Below are 23,134 nucleotides of genomic sequence, written 5' to 3' on the forward strand. Positions count from 1 at the left end.
CCCTGAAAATGCATGGTCACCGTGAGAGGTTTCTCATCCATGTGATCAGTACACTTTTAGACACAATTAAGACACCCTCCTGTGAGGATGGTCACATGGAATGTGGGAGAGGGGTAGATTTGGGTCGGAGCCCCGCCCCATCCTCCTCCCAGCCTTTTGGCCCACCTCCCACCCAATGGTGAGTCACCGGGCACAGCCTGGCCACGGGATGGAGGCTTTGTTTTCTCGCAGCTTGATTTGTTTGGCCACAAGCGCCTCAGGGGTATTAATAGCCCCTCCGCTCAGCCTCCCAAAGCTCACTGTGGGTCAGGAGATAGATGGGGGCTTTGGCCAGTCCTTTTCTCCCACTTCCCCTCACTGTCACGTGCTGCTTGGTGGCAGAGCTGACCTACACAAGCAGAGGGAATTCTGCGCAGTCACCACCCAAGCACACAGACTCAGCTGATGTTCTGACCGCTTGCCTGGATTAATGGACACCCGATCAGCACCTGACTTCCGGTCTTGGGCCCCAGTACTCGCTAGTCTCAGCCTCTCCTTACCTCCTCTGGGTCAGACGGCTCTGTCTCTCCCTGCACACACGGAAAGTGTACACACCAGGGAGGAAGGGGGAGTTGTTTTGGTTTTGTTTCTCTTTCTAATGTAAAGTGGAGTTTTGTCCAGGTTTCTGAAGTCGGGGAGGCTGGATGGACTCCTGACGCTGTTGCCCTGAGATCATCTTGTAGCCTTAAGCCAAAAATCATGTTTACCAAACAACAGTGGTTAAGTAATAAACAATAATGTTTAGCTTAATGGACACTGAAGGTCTGGTTGTGTTCTCACAAAGAACATCTCAAAGGCCAAACAAACCACATTCATTGTCATCTAGTCCATGCTGACTCCATGAGTCTATAGGACAGGGTTGAACTGCCCTCCTGGGGTTTCTGAGACTGTAACGCTTTACAGGAGTAGAGAGCCCTGTCTTTCTCCGAGGAGTAGCTAATGGTTTTGAACTGCCGACCTTGCAGATCACAGTCCAGTGCATAACCACTACACCACCAGAGTTACTGAGAACATCTAAAGGGCTCGAACTAACAAGAGCAACTTGAAAGAGTAGATGAGAAGCTTAGGGTCAGGAGGGGTGCACGGGGTTGGGGGGCAGTTTCTGTTAATGGGGGAGGAACAATTTGGAAAAGGAAGGTATGGATGGTTATACAACTTGAAGAATATAATCAAAGTCAATGAATTGTAGCTAGAGAAATTGTTTGATCAGTATATGCTTTGCTGGGTAGATTCTCAACAAGGATTTTTAAAAATTCTCTACCTGGCTTAACAGCCCCCTCAAGGACTCCCTGGGAATAGAAGTTTTTGTTTTTGTTTTCTCATTTATTTTTTTTAATTTTAATAAATCATTTTATTGGGGGCTCTTACAGCTCTTATAACAATCCATACATCCGTTGTATCAAGCACATTTGTACATATGTTGCCATCATCATTTTCGAAGTATTTTCTCTCTGCTTGAGCCTTTGACATTAGCCCCTCTTTTTTCCCCTTCCGCCCCCACCCTCCCACCCTCATGTACTCTTGATATGTTATCAATTATGTTTATTTTCATATTTTACACCGTCTGCTGTCTCCCTTCACCCGTGTTTCTGGGACAGACATTTCATGCCTCTGCCTCAGCGTGCAGGTGATCTGAATTGCTGGGATGTTCATCCAGAATGTTCCCAGGCTCTTCTGCAGCCCACTCTTCAGCCATTCATTGCACATGACTGGTTCTCCCTTGGGTTTGGGTCCAGTGCCCAGCGCGATGTCACGGCCAGTGGCATTGCCCTTTAGTGGAGGTTGGGCTGGAGTCAGGCTAATGGAGAAAACTCCCTTGCCAAGTTCTGTAAGACCTGAGGTGTAAATGCCAATGTGGAGGAAGGGGACTTTTCTGTATCTGGATTAATTCATAAACGACGGCCGAGGGCACTGTGGCTGGTGGGTTCTGATGAACTGAGTGATGCTCGCTTTCTAGCGGCCCCTTTTGTGTGGTCCGTGTGAACGCGTTGGCTCTGCCTCTTTCTTTCCCCGCGTTGACTCTGTGGCGTCCTTTGCTGGTGTCTAGTGACTCGTAAGGTTTCAGTCTTTGGAGCCCCATTTTGCTCATCTGTTAAGTGGGTTGAATGAGATGCTCTCTATTATTTGATGTTTCATTTCACTTATTTTTCAACAATAGAGTCTTTGTTTGTTTCATATTGCCACCTCTGTAAAGAACTTTGCTATGGAAGGGAAGAGAGAGAGTAGCTCAAGAAGGGCCCCACTTCACCCATTCTCTTCATCTCTGTTCATTTGGGATGATGAAGGGTGGCAGGAACAAGCCAGCCAGCCTTTATTTAGCACCTAATTAGTTCAGGCTGCACGCTACAGATTTATGTGCATTCCCTCTTGACAGCTGTGGGGACTCTGAACATTAGCACAGACGAAGAAGCTGGGGCAAAGCAATAGAGTCACTGGCCATTGTATACAGTGGCTATATAGGAATATAGCCACAGAGCTAACCAGTAGTCAAGCCAAGCCTTGAACTTAAGGATAAGAGCTGTAAAGCCGAGCTTGTAGCCACAATAATACCATTGCCTCTTAGTAAAAATAGGTATCATTCACTGACTGCCATTGAGTCAGTTCTGGCTCATAGTAACCCCATAAGGGCAGGGTAGAACTGCCCCCTGTGGGTTTCTGAGACTGTAACTTTTATGGAAGTAGAAAGCCTCATCTTTCTCCCAAGGAGCTGCTGGTAATTTCAAACTGTTGACCTTGAGGTTGACAGCCCGACACATAACCACCACGCCACCAGGGCCCCTTGGACATATGTACTTCTACTATAAAATCAAACAAGCCCATTGTCCTGTTGCTGTCGAACTATAGACTAGAGCTGTGCCCTCGGGGACTGTCAATGGCTGGTTTCTCAGAAGTAGATACCCGGGCCGTTCTTTCTTCTAAGGTGCCTCTGGGTAGACTCAAACCTCCAACCTTCCAGTTAGCAGTTGAGTGTTTCAGCATTTGTACCACCCAGGGACTCCATGTATTCTATGCTTCCTGAAGGCTCTCTCTCTTCCTGTGCTTACACACTCACTGCAGAAAGCTAAGTGCCATGAGACATGCTAATAATTAGCTATATCTCCTCACTACTACATAAGTGGGGATTATCTGGGCAAGAACAACCACTTCCGTGGACCTTGCACATCAATGCTGAGCCTGATCTGTTAGGAGCCTGAAGAGCAGGCATGGCCAATGGGGAAGAGGTTCACATGGGGGCAGGCGACTTGATGCAGAGGGTGATGATGCAGAAGGCAACGTCTCGCAGGTCATGGGAGGTCTTGTTCCCTCCCTCGGGTACCAGTTCCACTTGCTGAGGGTAGGACAAGAAGAAGCTCTGGCTGAAGCCAGAATGCTTCATATTTACAAGAAAAACGCATTGAGCGCCCAGCCTGATGCCTGGGTTTGGGATTACTCCTGTTTGTCTGTCACCCTGAGCCTCTCTGCCTGTCATTTCTAGTCCCCTCTCACCCCCACCTCGCTCCCCCTGGCCTGGCTGTAATTCCCGTGTCATGTGACTCCAAAGTGAAGATTAGAAGGGGAAAATATCTCTGTGTTCTAAACCTGGCAACCTCTATTTTTATCCACAGCTGTTAGAACTGATAGCAAAGTCACAGCTCACATCCCTGAGTGGCATCGCCCAAAAGAACTTCATGAACATTTTGGAAAAAGTGGTACTGAAAGGTGAACTCTTGCTGCTCCCTCACCCGATTTGATAGGCCTGGGCAGTGGGGGCGTGGGTTTCCCAGGAGAGTCAGTGGATGGGAAAGAATAATGTTAGATGCAGTATAGGGGTGCCCGGTTCCAATTCAGAAGGGGGTACAACCTATGCCCAGAGTTGGAGATGAGACAGTCAGCTCCCATCCTGCCATGGGGACCACCCACCCATCTGCCCCACTCACTGGGCACCTCCCATGCATCCCACCTAGACACATGTCCCCACCTTAGCCTCTGAGCCTCAGGACACCAAAGTCTTAAAATCAAGCTGGGTAGCAGGCAGAAGTCACTCATAAGCCATTTGAACTAGAAGAAACCTTAGGTCTCTGGTTTGACTAAGTCATGGAACCACGGGGAAACTGAGGCTCATGAGAGGAAGTGGTCAGCCGGTGATGGCATCGAGAGCTGGGCAGACAGGGCTACAGAGAGCCCAGGTTCCCAGCTCCCAGGCCATGTTCCCTCGCTGCTCCCCATTCCCAACAAAAAGAACCCACTGTAGATCCGATGAGCCTTCCCCAACAATGCAAGGAGAACCAGGCTTTGGAGAACCCTGTGGAGAGACGAACAAAGAGGGACTTAGGTGGTGGCCACTCCCCCTGGAGAGCAGCAGCAATAGAATTAACACCTGAGAGAAAGAAAGCCCCACCCCCAGAGGCTGAGCCAGGTAACCCAAGCAGCATGGAGGAAAAGCAGAGGCCCCTTAGACCCCCAAGCCTGTTGCAGGACCCTGACTCCCTGTGTTTCCCTCCCCGCCCCAGTCCTTGAAGACCAGCAGAACATCAGGCTCATCCGAGAGCTGCTGCAGACTCTCTACACATCCTTGTGTACGCTGGTCCAACGAGTCGGCAAGTCTGTGCTGGTCGGGAACATTAACATGTGGGTGTACCGGATGGAGACCATCCTCCACTGGCAGCAGCAGCTGAACAACATCCAGATCACAAAGGTGAGCAGGTCCAGGGAGCTCCCGCTGGCCCCCAGAGAGATGCTGGGCCGCTTCAGCAGGGCCGTATCTCCCAGTGATGACGAAAAACCTGGGCTGGGCAGCTGTGACGTGCTACACGCTACACTGGAGGCTGAGGGTCATCTGAGAGCAGGCGTGTGGCAAAGGGGGGGATGGGAAGAACTTGGCGAAATAGGACTTGGCCTTAAGGGAGGGGCTGTCTGCAGCACTGCACTCTGGTGGGTTACCTCTTTCTCCATTCCCTCATAAAGAACTCCCTGTGTATACCGTGAGAGTCCATTCTGACTCACAGCCACCGCTTCTAGGTCATCTAAGTCAAACGACCCTTTCACAGGGGCTGCCCCATTCATCACAGTAGCAAAATGACAGTGTTGAAGCAGCAACGAAAATAATTTGATGGTTGGGGGTCACCACCACACGAGGAACTGTGTTAAAGGGTCACAGCCTTAGGAAGGTCGAGATCCCCTGCTCTAGGACAAAGCAGCACTGCCCCCTCGGGTGGTCTGGGCTGTCGTGGTTAGCAGAGTGGCCCACCAGGTCCTTTCTCCTGACGGCGGGGATGAGGCTTCCAAACTGCGTCACCTCGATGGCACCTTGACAGGCCCCCTTGAGAGTCTGGGTAGAAAACACAAGCCCACTGCCAGCGAGTCCCTTCCGACTCTCAGCACCCCAGTGGGAGCAGACAGCCCTACCTCTCTCCCGAGGAGCGAGGAGCGGCCGGCGTTGCCCTTGGCTGCCCCGTGCCTCACCCACAGCACCACCAGGGCTCCTTAGAAGACTGCCTCACATCCGGCAGCGCGGTGACAGCAGCGGCATGGAGAACTAGTACCAGCCTCTGCAGACTGATGGTGGGGCAAAGGAAGCCTTGTGAGCACATGGCAGAGGGAGGGGCCCAGCTCATTCAGAGCAAACCCACAAGGACCTTACGATCCCAGCCAAGGGAGACTGTCTGTATCCGCACTTCCTCCTGGTTTTCAACACAGGCTAGCCCTCCGCGTTTGACGTCATCCTGTTGAGCAGAGGGACGAAGGCCCACCTAAAAATGTGAGGTGTCGCCCGGAGGTCTCGCCAGTGGACAGGCGCTCTTGGGAAGCTCACGTAGCGCTTGGCTCATTATCTAATCGCTGACCACGGCCGAGGCGCTAAATGGTTTCCGGGACCCAGGATGATAAAATTTGGGGCTGCCCCATCTTGAGAGAAGGTCAAAGAAGTCCCCCTTGGACTTCTTTCAGATAATTCTTATAAGGTTTCCCAAAGGCAATGCCCTGGAGTGTGGTGTGAATCACTTCGCCATGCCTTTGTTTCTGAACCCTGAGACAGAGGTAACAATTGTACCACCTCTCTCTCTCTCATACACACCCACAACACCTGAAATGCAGGTGTTCCTCCCTGAAGCATCATAAACAATGCTGCCACTCCAAGTTACAAAAAGAAATAGAACCTTTTTTTTAAAAAAAACATTTTATTGGAGACTCGTGCAACTCTTATCACAATCCAAACATCCATCCATTGTGTCAAGCACATTTGTTGCCCTCATCATTCTCAAAACATTTGCTTTCTACTTGAGCCCTTGGTATCAGAACCTTTTTTCACAAGGTGCCACCCACCCGCGAGGAGGCCAACAGCGAGCCAGCTGTCTTAGTAGCATCCTCTTGGAGGTCAACACTCAGGGAGAACACAGACCTCTGACTTTGGCAATCACACACTGAGCACTCACGTATGTAGATGTGTTACAGTAACTCCGGTTTCAGGGTAAGCCCGGAAACAACTGTTGATCGTGAGCAAGCAACCGCAACCATGACGTTCTTTCAGTCTTTGGTCAGTTTCAGGATGTCTCTGTTGACTCCCTAGATGGCAGGGCCTACCTTTGTGTCACTAACAGGCCAGTAAGAGAAGCCTCTTGGCTTTATCTTGCCTTTTTAGATACTGCCCAGATCCACCTGTTTGTTTTGGACACTGTATCCAGTTATAAAAATTCCAGGGAGACCCTATTAATAAGGGGTAGGGGGATTATTTTCTAATGGCATTAAGTAAAATTACTTGGGTTTTACACACACACACACACACACACACACCCCGGAGCACACACACACAGGTCCTTTCACAAAGCACCTCAATGATTCCATTTAAGAGAATGCATTTGTGGTGAACATTTCCCTGATTGATTCTTATCACCCAACCCTCTCCTGCCTCTCGAGTGTGGGCGCAGTTTGACGATGTCGCTTTGAGACCCACATGCCCAGCTTCTCTGTCTCACAGAAAATCCACAGATTTCTATGTAACCCGGATTTCATACTTTCTGCTTTCTCTAAGACCAAGAGAGTGTGACCCAGCCAGGGACAGAAAGCAGCAAAGTCTGCTTGTCCCAAGGCCATCTCCCCATCTACTTCTTAATACATCCATTGAGATGGTCAGCTTCCCTTGTCCACCTGATAGGAGCCCCCCGTTGGCCACACCTGCCCGCATCCCTTGAGCTTCCCCCAGCACCCCCCTGGGCTGCTGCACAACACCCTCAGGAAGCGGCTGTTACAGCTGCTCACTCACTGCCACCGAGTCCTTTCTGACTCATAGGGACCCTATAGAACAGGGTCAAACTGCCCTTGGGGGTTCTGAGGCTTATCTCTACGAGAGAAGAAAGCCTCGTCTTTCTACAGCTGGTGGTTTCAAACTGCTAACGTCCCAGTTAGCAGCCCAATGTGTGTTACTCACTACACCATGGGGGTTCCGATGACAGTTGCTGCGGCCCCTTCATGAGGTGGGCTTCAGGTGGGAGCAAGAGCCAGGAAAGCTCAGTGACTCCCCTGTCTCCCGGCCAGGCCAAGGCCAGAAGCCTGGGTCCTGATTCCTAAAATGGTGAGGCTCTCGCCAAACTTGTTTGCAATCCAGCTTTCTTCCAACTTCTTATCCAATGAGCCAGCTCCTTCCAAACCCTCAATCCAATAGAATCCCGTGCACAAGGGACCAGGCACCAAGATACATCACACCCACCTCTGCTTACAGTTCCCAGGCCAAGTGGCCTGTTCTGCACGCTCCAAGCCTGTCTCTGCCCCAGGGCTTTTAGGCAAAGTTCAATATTCCCTCCTCGCTGCCTGGAATGTTCTTTCTGCTCAGCTTTGCACAGCTGGCTTCCTCTTGACTTCTGGAACGCAGCTCAAGGGACCCCTCACAGTCAGCCTTCCCTAACCATCCAGGAGGGACTGCAGTCCAAAGTCACCTTCCAGGTGGATTCCCTTTTCTGGAGCCAACACCCGCTGGCTACAGGGTGTTGTCCATCACGTGCCCTGCTCCCCGACAGTGCAAGGCATCGATACAGTGTCCTTGAATAAGTACAGGATTGAGAGCATTTCTTTCCGTTGCTCACCTGAAGTACTTGTTTCGGGGTCAGGGGAGCACAGTTGGAAAACATCCCCCATGTTAGGACAAGGAGCCTTCTTGGCACAAATGATCAAGCTCTCGACTACTAAGGGAAAGGTTAAGGGTCCGCAGAAGAAAGGCCTGGCAACCTACTTCATAAAAATTAAAACACGCAAAACAAACTCACTGCCGTCAAGTCCTTTCTGACTCCAGGACAGGGTAGACGGAGTAGAAACCCGGTGGTTTCTGAGACTGTACCTCTTTATGGGAGCAGAAAGCCTCAGCTTTCTCCTTTGGAGTGGCTGGTGGTTTCGAACTGCTGACCTTGGGGATAGCGTCCAAACACTAACCCACTACACTATCAGGACTCGCTCCTTTCTGTAAAAACCACAGCCGAGAAAACCCCTACGAAACAATGCCGCTCGGTAACACCTGGGGTCACCATGCAGGCACTCGGTGGCGATGGATAGTTATGGATGGCTGATCTACCAGCCGCAACAGTGGGCTCAGGTATGGAGACACTTAGGAGGATGCCGCAGGACTGGGCAGTGTTTCCCTCTGTGGGGCACAGGGTCGCCCTGAGTCAGAACCGACTTGATGGCGCCTAACAACAACCGCTTACCAGCTATGGGGCTTGGGCTAAGTTATTCAGTCCCTCGCTTTCCTCACTTGGAAAGTAGTGACAACAGTGCCCACCTCACAGTCCTCGTGTGAGATTTCATGCGTGTCCAGGAGCCACAGAGCAGGGCTTGACACAGAGTCGGTATTTTCTAATGTGTTCCCTGTTGCCATGGTCAAGGGCTTGCTCTGTGTCCAGTGGTCTTCTGGGAGCGTTATACATATTAATTAACTCATCTAGTGAAGAACTGCCCGTGTAGGTCAAAATAATAGCTAGTCATGGGAATAGCTAGCCATGGGGCAGCCCTGTGCTAAGTACCAGGGACCCATGGTCACACACTGGCTAAGCACTCAGCTGCCAACAAAAAGGTCAAGGGTTTGACTCCACCAGCCACTCCATGGGAGGAAGATGAGGCAGTCCACTTCCATAAAGAGGACATCCATGGGGACCCCGGAGGAGAGTCCTCCAGGATCCCTGAGAGGATGGCAAGTGTGGTGCCAAGTACTTTATCCCACCTGCTGCACCCAGCCGCACTGTTAGCAAGATTAGCCTTGCCCCCATGTTATAGACATAAAACATGAAGCCAGGTGGTGAGGAATCGTTTGACCTAGGCTTCATGGCCTGCAATAGGTCACTGGAGGATGGATCCCAAGCCTGTCTCCAGCAAATGTGCTTTTGACCAGGATGTCCTGCTCCCCCACCCCCACCTCCACCCGCCGCTTTGGCTCTGAGGGAAGATATTTGGAGAGAGCAGCCAGCACTGGGCACCCTTGGGGTCCTGAAGAGCATTTCACCCTAAGTCCCAACCTCCCAGAGGAAAGACAGAACCAGAGAGAGAGGACTCAATTCCTTCCATCAGAAGCAGTTCAAGCCCAGCAGCCACTGCATGGAGGGAGTGGAGCCTTACAGAGCCCTGGAACCCCTGTGAGGGTCTCTGAGTCAGAACTGACTCCGTGGCAGTGGGCTCACAGTGGACTGCTAACCAGAAATTAGCAGTTTGGAATCAATCACCTGCTGCTCCATGGGAGAAAGACAAGGCTTTCTACTCCCGTAAAGAGTGACAGTCTCGGAAAACCCCCGGGGCAGTTCTACCCTGTCCTATAGCGTTGCTGTGAGTCGGAATCAACTCAAGGGCAGTGGATGGGGTTTGGTTTTAGCAGTTTGAACAACCACCACCACAGAGTATGCTATCACATGAGAAGATTAAAGTGGCATTTGCAGTTATTGCTATTAGCCCAGTTCTCTGTGTCTTCTCAACACATAATCGTGTTTCCCTTCACATTGCTCATAGACGGTTCATACAAGAGAGCCGGTCTGTGTTGGCCAAAAATAATTGAGATAGGAAAGGATGAAGGGGCAAGGGAGTAGGGGTATAAGTTGAGAGAGCTGGTTTGTAGAAAAGAAACCCATTAGACTTACAGCAGGGCACTGAGAGGAAGGCAGTGTTTTGAAGCTTGTGGCAGGGTGTGGGGCAGGGAGGCTGTGGGCTGACCAGAAATGGAGTTTAGCCAAAGGCTTGGTTGGAGGAGTAAGAGTGATGAATTTTTTTCTTCTGTGTGTTTATATTCAAAAGGAAGAAAGCATCCAAGCCGTTAACCATTTATCAGGAGTCAGGACTCAGCATGGGATCTGGGCAAGGATTTTGGAAAAGTTCAGGTTTGCAAATCCACGGCCAAGTGGGCTTGCCTTTAATAGGAGTTAATGGACTAATCGGCCTGGGAGCCTTAACCAAAAAAGTCGATGCTTTGAAGTGCTGGAGACACAAAGAAAATCTCCTGGCAGTTTTATTAGCTCAGATGATCCACAGCAGATGATAAAGGACAAATGAGCCTCAGCCATCCAGCAGCCCGAAAAGCCCCGAATTCTGCAAACAGTGGACAGTTCAGCCCAGCAGCCGGAGGTAGAGCCATTACTGTGGCTGCGATTGCGTGCCCCAGAGTCCATTTGGAATCTTAGTGACCCTGTGTGGCCGAGGAGCATGCCTGGCTATCACTGTTACCAGAGCAACTCGCCAGGCCTTTCTCCCATGCTCTGCCCAGCACTTAACCCTTGTGCCTGCTGGGGCCCCTGAGCTAGAAAGAGCCTTAGAAATTGCCCTGTCGGACACGTCTGCTGGTCTGACTGTTAGAGCAGGAAGGGAGTGGGTGAAAAAACCAACTTCCAAAGTCAGGGCCATCCATTCCAACTCATCGAGACCCCAGCGGAGAGAATAGAATTGCCCTCTCTGGGTTTCCAAGACTGTGAATCTCTGCCTCACCTTTCTCTCATGGAGCAGCTGGGGGTTTTGAACTACTGACCTCAGGGTTAGCAACCCAAGGCATAACCCACTACACCACCAGGGCTGCTACAGAAAAGAACAATATATACCAAGGGCTCAAGGAGAAAGGACGTGTTTTGGAAATGATGATAGCAACCTCTGTACAAATGTGCTTGATACAATGGATGTATGGAATGTTATAAGAGCTGTAAGAGCTCCCAATAAAATAGATCTTTAAAAAAAAAAAAGAGTCTTCTAAAGCCTTTCAGTTTGCACATGGGGCAACTGAGTCCCAGACTTCCCATGAGAGATCCACTGGAGATGGAATCCAATTCCCATGAGAAAGGCTGCTGGCCTATGCAGTGCTCCTTCTATGCCCCTCCCCTGAATCCTGAGGGTCCCACTGTGCCTGTGGAAAATGTCGCCTAGCAAGTTGAGCTCTAGGCCCCCACAACCCATCTAACACCACCCTATCCTTCTCCTCGCAGCCCGCCTTCAAAGGCCTCACCTTCACCGACCTACCCCTGTGTCTGCAACTGAACATCATGCAGAGGCTGAGTGATGGCCGGGACCTGGTCAGCCTGGGCCAGGCGGCACCCGACCTGCATACTCTCAGCGAGGACCGGCTGCTGTGGAAAAGGCTCTGCCAGTACCACTTCACTGAGCGGCAGGTGAGTGGAACGGACCCTTCCTGTTCCCCAGCCCCACTTCCAGCTTCCTGGGAATCCTCTGGAGCCTGAGGTCTGGGTGCCTGCCTGCAGGGCTCCTGGCTTAGCTGGAAAATGACAGCCCAGGGAATTCTACATAATGAGAGAGAGCAAGAGAGAGAGCGAGTGTACATGCTTAGTTAGTTTTGATTAAAAAAATATATTCACATTTTATAAGTTGCTTTAAAAAATTCATAAATTGGCACAGGGCATTTTTGTCTAGAAAAAATAATAAACTTGTACGGTACTTTGCAAGGCGCCCTAGTCATGCTGAACTTCTAGCCACAAGGTCAGTGGTTCAAATCCCACCAGTGGCTCCACAGGAGAAAGATGAGGCTGTCTGCTCCCATCAAGATGTAAAAGTCTCCAAAATCCAAAAGGAGACTTCTGCTCTGTCCAATAAGGTCCTTGGGAGTCAAAAATCAGCTCAACGGCAGTGAGATTGGTGTTTTTTTTAACAGTGCTGTACGGTTCCTGAGCTTGTACAGACATGTGTCGCTTTATTCTGATGGCCCAGCCAAAGTAGGGTCGCCAGGTAGACTTTCAACAGATGACAAGACAGGCCACAGGTGGCTAAGTGGCATGTCAAGTTGTTGGGTGGATCTCTGGGTGAGGAAACTGGCCTTGAGTTGGAACCTGGGCCTTGTGACACCAAATGTAGACTGGTTTCCATTTGTCATGCTGCCTGCAAGGTTGTTTGGAGTGGCATTCCCCTCCCCCCAGCTTCTTTTTATAGATGTGTTGGTTCAACAAGTTCAGTGCATGAAGCTGCTAATATTTAGATATAAAATACAGCCACAGTGCCAACGGTTCTCATATCTCCCTGGAAGTAGCCACTGGCATCTGTAGCAATGCGAAGACGGAAATTGTTTACTGAGAATCAGGTGCACATCCAAGGGGTGTCCAAACCCCGGGTAGCAGAGGTCACTAGGATATCACCTCTTGCTTTTAAGAACTGGTTGCAGGCTGTTTAACTGTAGCTGAGGGGTGGAGGAACCAAGAAGGTGCTTTGTTTCGTTCATTCCTGGCCATTTTCTCTCTGGCTCTTGCACAGGGGAGAGATGAAACTATCCTAGCAGGTGGGGAAGCCAGAGCAGCTTGCCACCAATGAACTAACTGGACTTAATGTGGGTTTGCTTTTTAGATCCGCAAGCGGTTAATTCTGTCGGACAAAGGGCAGCTGGATTGGAAGAAGATGTATTTCAAGCTCATCCGGTGTTACCCAAGGAAAGAGCAGTATGGAGACACCCTCCGGCTTTGCAGGCACTGCCACATCCTTTCCTGGAAGGTATGTGCCTCAGAGGTGGTGGCCACAGCCCTCAGAAGTCCCCAAGACCCCAGGTTGGAGGTGGCAGCCACAGCCCCTTGACTCAGCCCCTAGGAGGCACCAGGACCCTGGGTTGCAATGCCAAATCCTTCCCCATCGATCCTTATCATAGCCCCACGAGATGCAGCCCTGGTGGAAGAATTTCCCACACCTGAAGCTGTTTCTCTCCAGGCACCTGATTTGCTTCCTTCCTGCATCTCTCTGCTGCTGTTGTTGTTAGCTCCCTTTGAGTCTGCCCCCAACTCAGTGGTTCTCAGCCTTCCTAATGCCATGGCCCTTTAATATAGTTCCTCATGTGGTGGGGACCCAACCATAAAATTATTTTTGTTGCTACTTCACCACTGTCATTTTCCTACTGCTATGAATCGGGCAACCCCTGTGAAAGGGTCGTTCAACCCCCTAAAGGGTCGCAACCCACAGGTTGTGAACCACTGCTCCAACTCTTGGCCTTCCCACACACAACAGGAAGACACTCGGCTCGGCTCTGCGCCACCCCAGGGTCCATGGCAGGTCCATCCACTAGAGTTTTCCTTCGCTGATTCCTGACAGTAGATCACCAGGCCTTTCACCCTAGTCTAACTCAGTGGGCAAGTCCCACTGAAACCTGTTCAGCATTGCAGCAGCACCCCAGCTTCCACTGACAGAGGAGTGGTGGCTGGGCTTGAGCTGCACTGGCTGGGAATCAAACCCAGGTCTCCTACGTGGGAATTCCATTCCTCACCCCTACCCAAATTCTCCTGCGCAGCGCACACGCATGCAGCCAGCCCTTTAGTGTTCCCAACCTGCGGCCTTGTGTTGACATTGGGCACTGCCTGGTGAGGACCCCCACCTAACCTCCAGATTGCTTTCCAGGGCACTGACCACCCGTGCACGGCCAATAACCCCGAGAGCTGCTCCGTCTCCCTTTCGCCCCAGGACTTCATCAACCTGTTCAAGTTCTGACTCCCAGCGCAAGACAGCACATCAGAACCACCCCTTGCTGACGAGCCCGTCATGGGGATATGGAGGCTGGATGCTTCATCTGTAAATAGTGTACCTTTTTACAAACAAAATCCCCTTGCCCACTGAGTTAAATTCCGACTCATCACAGCCCTCCGAGATGGGGGTAGGGCTGCCCTGCCAGCTTCCCACGGACGGGAACAGGCTGCCTCCTGTTTGCCGGAGGAGCCGCTGGTGGGTGTAAACCACCCAACAACCTTCTGGCTGGTCGCCGGGTGCTTTGACCTCTGTGCCACCAGGGTACATTGAGAGAAGGCTGATGGCAGGACACTGGAGGACGAGCCATGGTTGTTGACCAGGAAATTGAGTATATGAACTTCTCCAGTAGACTTGGTTTGGAGAAGCAGCCCTCCTGTCCTTACTACCCCCCACACTCCCCTAATGATTGGCCAGCCAGAGTCTCCGGGCAGGCACTTATTCCAGTGGGGAAAACGGAATTCCCGGTGTGCTCCATGGGTCTCCTCTACAGCGCCCTCGAGCTGTGGGGGCAGTTCCGCAGGACTCCTCGTTTACAATGTGAATACTGGTGTATATGTGTATATGTATAAAAGAACAACTGCCGAAATTCCTGGGCTGGGAGCAGGGGCTGGGGGGCTCTGTGTTCATTCTGGAAGGCAAAGGCAGCGAGACCCCGTTGTGAGCCTGTCCGGCATTGAGGGTCTTTTCTGGCAGAGACACCACACAGTCGTCTACCTCGGAAAATTCGAAGCGCTCTTCCCGACAGTAGTGTGGCCTTGTCCTTGGTAGGACAGCGTGACCTTGTCCGGTGTCTGTTGTGCTTGTAGATTTTTCACCACTGTGCAGAGGGGTGTCACGTGGGAGGGAGATGCTTGTTCCAGACTTCCCTGTCCAGGGAGCAGGACCCTCTGGGGAGTTGGTTCTTGCCTAGAACAGCGCATGCCTCTTCCCCTTTCCTGTTCTGTGCAATGGGAGGGCAGTCTCTGAGGAAGGCCTGCCGCCGAAAAGAGAGAATCCGTCAGCCCGAAGCTGTGAAGATTCCCTTGTTCCTGTTTAGCCTTCTGGCTGGTCTGAGCATCCTGGGTCTCTTCCTGGGTCGCTGCATCTCAGCCGATGAAGGCCCGTGAGGCTGGTTCATCCCACCAGCCCCTTCCCAGCTGTGACCAGCTACTGTTTCCCATGGCAAAGCTGCGAAATTCCCTCCTCTTCACACCCAACATCACTGTTTCCTCCAGCGAGATTGGGACAGAAGGCGCCGGCGTTCATCGGCAGCTCCTCGGAGGGCCTTGCAGTGACAATAAGCCCCAGGTGGTCTTGGGAGGCAAAGGATGAAAATCCCAGGACTTCATGAGTCCATTTGGCAAATACTCCGGAGAGATGGGGATAAGGTTTTTTTTGTGTGCATGTCTCACTTTTTATAGAACATTGCTTTTCTACAACATTGTACATATTTTTGCAGTTGTATTTTTTCCTGTCCCTTTTATTTTGAGGGAGAAGGGGCAACAACAAAAAAGTTGCAGAAATAAGAACTCGAGGATCAAGTGTTTCTTTGGGGCTTGAGCCTTGAGTTAGAATGATGAGGGAGAGGGGGAAGAAGGTTAAGTGTGTACTGAAACCAAGCCAGGAGTGCAGTAGTCTCCCCACACTCGCCCTCTCCTTCCCCTCAGTAGGGCACAGCCCAAGTGCCAGACTTCAGCAGGGACGTGAGCCTCAACTCTGGTCCCCGTAAGAAGAAAGCAGAAATGGAAATTAAATTCCCCCTAAGGGAGATCCATTCAGTGGGAGAGATTTGGTCAGGCCGGGTCAACTTTGTTCAGAGGGTCACAAACCATCATCCGACCATCGGGGGCTTCGAAGGCTGTGACCTTCAGAAATAGATCCCCAAGCCTGTCTTTTAAGATGCTTCTGGGTCCACTGGAAGCCCCACCTTTTCCGTTGGTGGCTGGATGCGTATCCTTTTGGCACCACTCAAGGGTCATGGTTTTCTAAAACGTTGATGGAAGAGGGCATAGCTGCTTTGGCGTCATTAGAGGTGGTAGCGGACAGAGAGTTAAGGGGAAAAAGAAGACATGAACGTATGTGGTCCTCTTTCATTGGAAGAGGAGAATAAAGAAGGAAATGGCAGGTGGAGAGGGAGAGGGGACGGTGTAGAAATGGCGCATCTCTGATGCTGTGGTCCCGGTGAGGACGATGAGAAGGTCACCAGAGCAGAGTCTCTGAGCCAGCACCTCAGGGTGCCAGTACCTCAGCATGGCCAGAGTCTCGCATGTATGGAAAGTGAGATAAAAAGACAAAACCATTGCTCCTTGGGCACAAGTAGTCTCTAGGAGTCTCTCCTGGCAAACCCGCCTGGGACAGCTTGACCCACAACACTCCCTGTCCAAGAACCGCTGGTCTCAAAGCCAACAGGGTCCTGATGAGGAAACTGCTGGGAGAGAGAGAATACTCTCTACTGCTCCACCTACCCCACCTCCACCCCAGACTTTATAAACGAGGATTTGAAACCGATGCCAAACACGAAGTGATTCAGACTTGCAGGGAAGGAAAGCATTCTGCCCAGGGTGGGGTGGGCAGACCCACAGGGACTTTATGACTTGGTCCAAGTCCAAGGATCTGAGCAATGAGCCTGAAGTCTCGTGAGAGTGAGGCAGCGTCCTCAAGGGCAAAGGAGACGGTGTGAGGTTAGGGAAGGCGCACTTGATAGGAAGCTCTGGGAAGGAAAGCCCATTTTTAAACAAGATGGCACGGCGTGAGCGCTCAACATTGTTCCTTTGGGCAGATGAGTCAAATGAATAGGCAGGCGGAGGAAGCTAATGAAACAACAAGGTGAAACAAATGTATACTTTTTTTTAAGTCCTGGATTGCTCGGTTCTGAAATGACGTTTTTTTGGTGGTGATCAACTGGGTGACCAGAGTAGATTCAGAGGGCCTGGGATCATACTGCAAAACTAAACACAAGAGCGGGCTGTCCTTGAGATTATGCGGTAAGGGGCTGGGTGTGTATTGTGTTATCGCCACAGCTCTTGTCTGGTGGGTTCGCAAGCTCTTGCTGTTAACAGGGATTCCTCATGGCTAGTGTTTCTACCGAGGAGAAGAAAAGGAGCTTGGAATTTCACTTGTCTAGCAAGCGGTGTGATTTACGAGGGGGTCAATGACTTCAAGAAATGTTCGACAGTGTGCAACTCTTAGTGTTCAATAGCTTGTTATTATTTGATCTGCACCTGAGTTTATATTTTTCTGCTAGCCTGTAGGGCGGCCATGTCTAGCTGTACAAACATTCTCTTTTATTTGTGGGTTGGTTTTGTTTCGCCCCCTCCAACTGTAATTTAAGTGTGATTTTTTTTTCTTAAACTAAACTATATCATCATTTTATATGTTGACATTTCTTGCTTTTTATCTACGTCCAAGTATCTGAGTCTGTGAACCATCCCTTCTGACTGGATACTGGCCTAAAACTCTATTAGTGTTTCAACAACGCTTGCAACCCTCTGAGCCTCCAGGAGAAAGTGGAGATGCTGCCCTTGGATCTATCTGGGCCCTCGGTCCCTTTAAGCGCACTGCCTTCTGCCAGCCCTTTCTTCTCTGGTTAAGGGGAGAACTCGCGCTGTGGTTTTTCCCAGGAAAACACGGAGGAGAGGTGAGAAGTGGTGGAATCTGCTGCCTTCCAGGAGGCAGGAAAGCATTTAGAATGTTCTGAGCACTTGTGGGGACGCAGGGAAACCGGAAGCCTCCTGAAGTCTCCCACCCACCCCTGCACCTATTGGCATAGTACAGATGGGGGCTGGGATGTGACTCATCCTCAACACCACTCAACTCCTCCCTGACGCCCTCCAAGGGCTTATAACTAACTGACAGAATGAGTCTCTCCAGGGGGGACTGGGATGGGATTCTCCTCAAGACCCCCACTGTTTAGGGCACCCAGGTCTGTGTTGGGCACCGGGCCTCTAACTTTTCCAAAGATGTTTAAGTCCTTTTTCTTACTGGGGAGGTAAAAATCCCAGAGACACCATGGAAGAAAGGTTTGGCACCTTACAGAGGCTCTTAACTTTTTTCCCCCCTTCGTTTCCCCCAACAGAACAGTGATGCTGTGGTAAAGCACACATTTTACTGGGTGCAACCTGTGGCCATAAAGGAAGCTGTGTGTTTGGGTGAATTAGCATTTCCCTGTGCGCTTGTGTTTTAATTACAAAGGGGATTCTTACCCAGTTAAGGGCTGGGCAGCCCGCTTGGTTTCTAGAAATAGGTTCTGAGAGTAAGTAGACAGGTATGCCCTCTGCCCTCAGGCTAAACAGTCCACAGAGTCCCACTGTCTCCATCTCCCCATCCTCTGGAACCAGCCTTGAGGACCAAGGAGCTGGCGTGTCCGAGGACACTTGCTTGCCTCTGAACCTCGCCTTCCCTGAGCCTAGAGGAATGATTCCTTCCCCGAGGCCACGGACAAAGGACAGCTATTCCTGAGATCTGCTGGGCATTTTTTTCAAAGGGCCCTAAACTCACTCAGCAAACAGTGCTTCCTGGGAAAACAGAAAATCTCAAATCGTCTGCCTTGATCTATTTGCTCCCCAACTGAGGACTGCACACAGACTAGGAACTCTCACTAAGCTCTTTCTGCTCCAGTGTTACTTCTGGAGTTTGAACATGACTTTTTCTGCCGTTGTGTGTAAATAAGTTTGTTTCGTTAACGATGCACAAATCTGTTCAGCAGAAGGCCCCCAGCAGTGCACGGCACGTGGGAACGCTAGACTTCATCTTTATCAGACAAAGTGCCGATTGCCTGGCCAAAGGGGGATAGATGCACCTTACAGTCCACACCCTCAGCTTAGAAGCTTCAATGTCCTTTTTTTTTAATTAGAAAATGTTATATGGAAGTGAACATTGTAACGTAAACCATAGTTAGACCAATAACCTGCCAAGATGTGTATTTCCCATTGTGTGAGCTGAATCCTTCTGTATAAATTATTTGCACACCTTTCTTGCATGAGGAACTGAATTTTTTTAATAGCTGTTTGTACCAGACGGTGGCATATTTTTGTAAAAAAATTTTTGACACTGAAATCTTGCAATAAACGTGTTTCTAACAATACACCCAGGTGTGGTTTTATGTGTGGCAATTCAAATTGGCTTTTTCATTTACTCTGTTTATTTTTTGTCTCTTAGAATCTATTATTTCTCCTCCCTGGAAACTGCTATGGTTGTTTTGTTTGTTTGTTTGTTTCTAGGAATACCTAGAAAATTAAGCTTGTGCCTGGGTACTAGCCTGAGCCAGGAACACAGTACTATGTTCACAGTGGGTATTTCTACATACTATTTGAACAGAAGTGATAGTGATTAGTAAAATAATGAATGATAAAGTCAAAATCTATTCAGCCAGCAGCTATTGATTGAACAGCTACTATCGACCTAGCCCTATGCAAGGTGCAAGAGTCCCTGGGTGGCACCAAAACCTCCTCAACTACTAAGAAAGGTTGGCAGTTTGAACTGGAGACACCACGGAAGAGAGGTTTGGCACCTGCTTCTGAGCGGCCACAGCCTTGAGACCCCTTTGGAGCTTGGAGTCTGCAACCCTTAGGATCGCCGTGAGTCTGAGCGGCTGGACAACCACTGCCTTGGTTTAGTTGAGCAAAGCCAAACTCGGGGCCATCAAGTCCATAAACAAAACGGCCTGGTCCGGGCCTTGATGGAATTTAGATCCTACTGCAGAAGACCAAACACTAAGTACAGGAAGTGTAGTTCGTTGTAAGATCTAAGAAGGGACTAAGCTGAGATGCAGAATAGCAAGGGGGGGGGGCCTTCTTCCACAAGGCTGGGCATGGATCTCTCTGAGAAAGTGAGGTTTATGCGGACACCTGACAGGTGAGAGGGAACCACACTCAGGATGAAACCCAAAAGCCCACTAGCCCACTACTGTCACTTCCGTTCCGAACCACGGTGAGCCTATAGGATGCATGAGGACTGCTCCCTAGGGTTTCCAAGGCTGTGAACCTTTACAGAAGCAGAGTCACATTTTTCTGTTGTAGAGGGGCTGGCGGCCGGGTTTGAAACACACTGCCCTTGGCAGTTAGCAGACCAGCGCTTACCGGATAGAGTTCCTTCAATTTCCTTAGTGATCTCAAACTTCATCATTCCCAAAACACTTCATGCATTCTTCACACATCTACTTAAGGAGTTCTGGTTTCAGCGCCTCGGTTAAGCAATCCGCTGCTAACTATAAGGTAAGCAATCAGCTAACTGCTAACTCTAAGGTCAGCCGCCACCAGCCAGGCCACAGGACAAAGATGGGGCAGTCTGTCTCCTTGGACATCACAGTGTTCTAAACCCTCTGCGGTAGGTAGTTCTGGGCCGAGCTACGTAAAGTCACTCGGAGCAGGAATCGGCTCCCCGGCAGGGAGGATGAGTCAGACTCAGCTGAAGAGCAGCAGGTCCAGGTTCTGTCCACTTAGGATGCTCTTCCTTTCCCACCCACAGGCCCTCAGTTTGGGAAGCGTGGCTTTCTCCTCCCCTAAAGACTTACCGTCTCAGAAACCCACAGACGCAGTTCTACTGTTCTATGAGTCAGGATCGCCATGAGTCAGAATCCACTCAGTGGCAGTGAGTTTGGGGTTTGGGTTTGGATACTCCTTCCGCAGCCCTTCTGTTTGGGAAGCAATGCCTTGCTGCTCCTCTAAAGACGTACAGTCTCAGACACCCACAGGGGCAGTCCCACCCTGTTCTACAGGGACGCTGTGAGTCTGAATTGGCTCCACAGCATTGAATGAAGGACGCCGCCTTCAGGTCAAGACTCTGCTGACACTTTCCTTGCGTTGGGTAGGTGGATGGGGGAAGCATCATGGGCTTGGTCCCTTGGAAGTGGAGATCTTATGTGACGTTCCATCACCGGTACCTAGCCCAGTGCCAGAGCCAAAGGAATTCATAAACACGAGTTTAAAAAAACTTTGGAAAGCCTCTGCTGTCCACATACTTACACTTGACTGGAACCAGAATCAACGAGCGTTGATGTGCACAGACAGATCGATGTATTTACAGTTTCTTGGATTAAGATTCATGTAAATTAATTAGTAACAAAGGTAGAGAGCCAGCTTTCATGAAGCCTTCAAGTTCCGCTAACAAGTCTTGATACTCAATTCACACTTCTAGGAAATGTCAATACAAAATAAGAGAGTGTTTGCCAGTGTTTGATAAGCTCAAGTGAGCAGACCAAAGCCCTCTTAAACGATAAACTCCTTTTACAAATTCACTTTTTAAAAAACACCCCTTCAGAGTGGAGATCCAAAGCCCATTAGTAGGCCACTGGAGATCCCCTTGCAGAGGGGTCTCGGGGAGGAGATGAGCCAGTCAGGGTGCGATGTAACAATGATGAAATATACAACCTTCCTCTAGTTCCTAAAGGTTTCCTCCCCGCTCCCACTACCATGACTCGAATTCGATCTTGCAACACTGGCTAGACCAGAGGAGGTACACTGGTACAGATAGGAACTGAAAATACAGGGAATCCAGGACGGATGAGCCCTATAGGACCAGAGGTATGAGTGGCAAAACAGGGAGGGTAAAGGGAGAATGGGTAGGAAAGAGGGAACCGATTGCATGGAACTGTGTGTGACCTCCTCCCTGGGGGACAGACAACCAAAAAGTGGATGAAGGGAGACGTCGGACAGGGCAAGATATGACAAAATACCCATTTATAAACTATCAATGGCTCATGCGGGAGGGGGGAGCGGGGAGGGAGGGGAAAAATGAGGACCTAATGTCGGGGGGTTTAAATGGAGAGAAAAGGTTTTGAGAAACGATGTACAAATGCGCTTTACACAATTGATGTGTGTATGGATTGGGATAACAGTTGTATGAGCCCCTAATAAAATGTTAAAAAAGAAAAAAAAAAAAAAGAATCACACACACACAAAAAAAATAAATAAATAAAAAACACCCCTTTAAACACTTTAAAACTACAACTATATATCTAACATACTTGGGGTTTTGCTTATTTATTATGTTGTTTAATGCGTGTACACAGCAAAGCAGACACTGATTCAATGGTCCCTACGTGCATGAGCCAGTGACATTCTTGGGGTTGTGCAGCCTCACACACTCCTTTCTGAGAGTCCCCCCCTCCCCAGTCACACACAACTTATTCTAAGGCTCCTAGTTCATCCTTCAAGTTGCTGCTGTCAATCCGAGCCAACATGGCTACTTCTTTACAGAGCAGACAGGCTCGACAGACATTTTATACTCATTAAGCTAAACGCTCTCTTCTTAAGTGCCTTAAACACCTGATCAGATACACATACATCTTTTATAAGCAAAATATTCCCAGTGAATTAATAACCCACACATTTAATAAATTTGACATGAAAATGTTGGATTTTAAACATCAGAGTCCTTATAAGCAGTCACATTTACTATATCTCTCAGCTAAGGTCACAGCTTACATATGTTAACTGGAAATCATAAGGCTATTATAGCAGAATAATACCTGTCCTCCCCCACCCCCCACCCCCACCCAAGATGGGAATGTCTTGATTCTGGAATATGTGGATTGCTTAGGCTCCTTGGCAATGGGGACATCGTGCTGCGGCTGAATGTAGGACTTGGAGGTGGGGAGAGGCTCCTAATGGTGCCAATATAATGTCAATGCAGAACTGTGTCCACAGGTTTTTGAAGGCTGATTTTCTAAAATAGATGGACAAGCCTTTCCTCTGAGGCACCTCTGGGTGGACTCGAATCTCTAGCCTATCAATGAACAGAACATTCATCATTTGCTCCACGCAGGGACTCTAAAATACAGGGCCCTGCAAAGTGAGAGTGGGAACAGACGAGACCACAGCTGGACTGTGAGAGAAGAACAGACGAGCCACTGCTGACTTTGAAGATGAGGGAAGGGCCGCCAGCCAAGGACTGTGGCAGCCTCTAGAATTTGGAAAAGGCTCTAGAAAGAAACCCCGCCCCAGTGAGACCCAAGTCAGACTTCTGACCACAGAACTGGATAATAAACGCCCATTGCCCTAAGTCACTAAGAATGAGTGATTTGTTTCATTTGCAATGGAAAAAAAATTCACTGCCATAGAGTGAATTTGACATCACAGCGACCCTAGAAGACAGGGTAAATCTATCCCTTTTGGGTTTCTGAGACCTTAAATCTTTGTTGTTGCTGTTGTTGTTGTTGTTGTTAGGTGCCATCGAGTCAGCT

General features: G+C 49.8%; 1 protein-coding gene across 1 annotated transcript in view; it reads left to right on the forward strand.

The window, feature by feature from the left end:
* FBXO32 (F-box protein 32) overlaps nt 1-19,036 on the forward strand; it is a 41,890-nt gene extending 22,854 nt beyond the window's left edge. Inside the window, exons 5-9 of the mRNA XM_004697402.2 lie at nt 3,645-3,738; nt 4,530-4,714; nt 11,451-11,633; nt 12,814-12,957; nt 13,849-19,036. Of these exons, the coding sequence (XP_004697459.1) occupies nt 3,645-3,738; nt 4,530-4,714; nt 11,451-11,633; nt 12,814-12,957; nt 13,849-13,938 (696 nt within the window). The 3' untranslated portion in view covers nt 13,939-19,036. The remainder of the gene's footprint in view (nt 1-3,644; nt 3,739-4,529; nt 4,715-11,450; nt 11,634-12,813; nt 12,958-13,848) is intronic.
* The last annotated feature ends 4,098 nt before the right edge of the window (nt 19,037-23,134 follow it).

Source organism: Echinops telfairi, unplaced genomic scaffold, assembly GCF_000313985.2.
Source record: "Echinops telfairi isolate 266 unplaced genomic scaffold, ASM31398v2 ScPeMD7_1;HRSCAF=3_0, whole genome shotgun sequence".
NCBI classification, from domain to species: domain Eukaryota; kingdom Metazoa; phylum Chordata; class Mammalia; order Afrosoricida; family Tenrecidae; genus Echinops; species Echinops telfairi.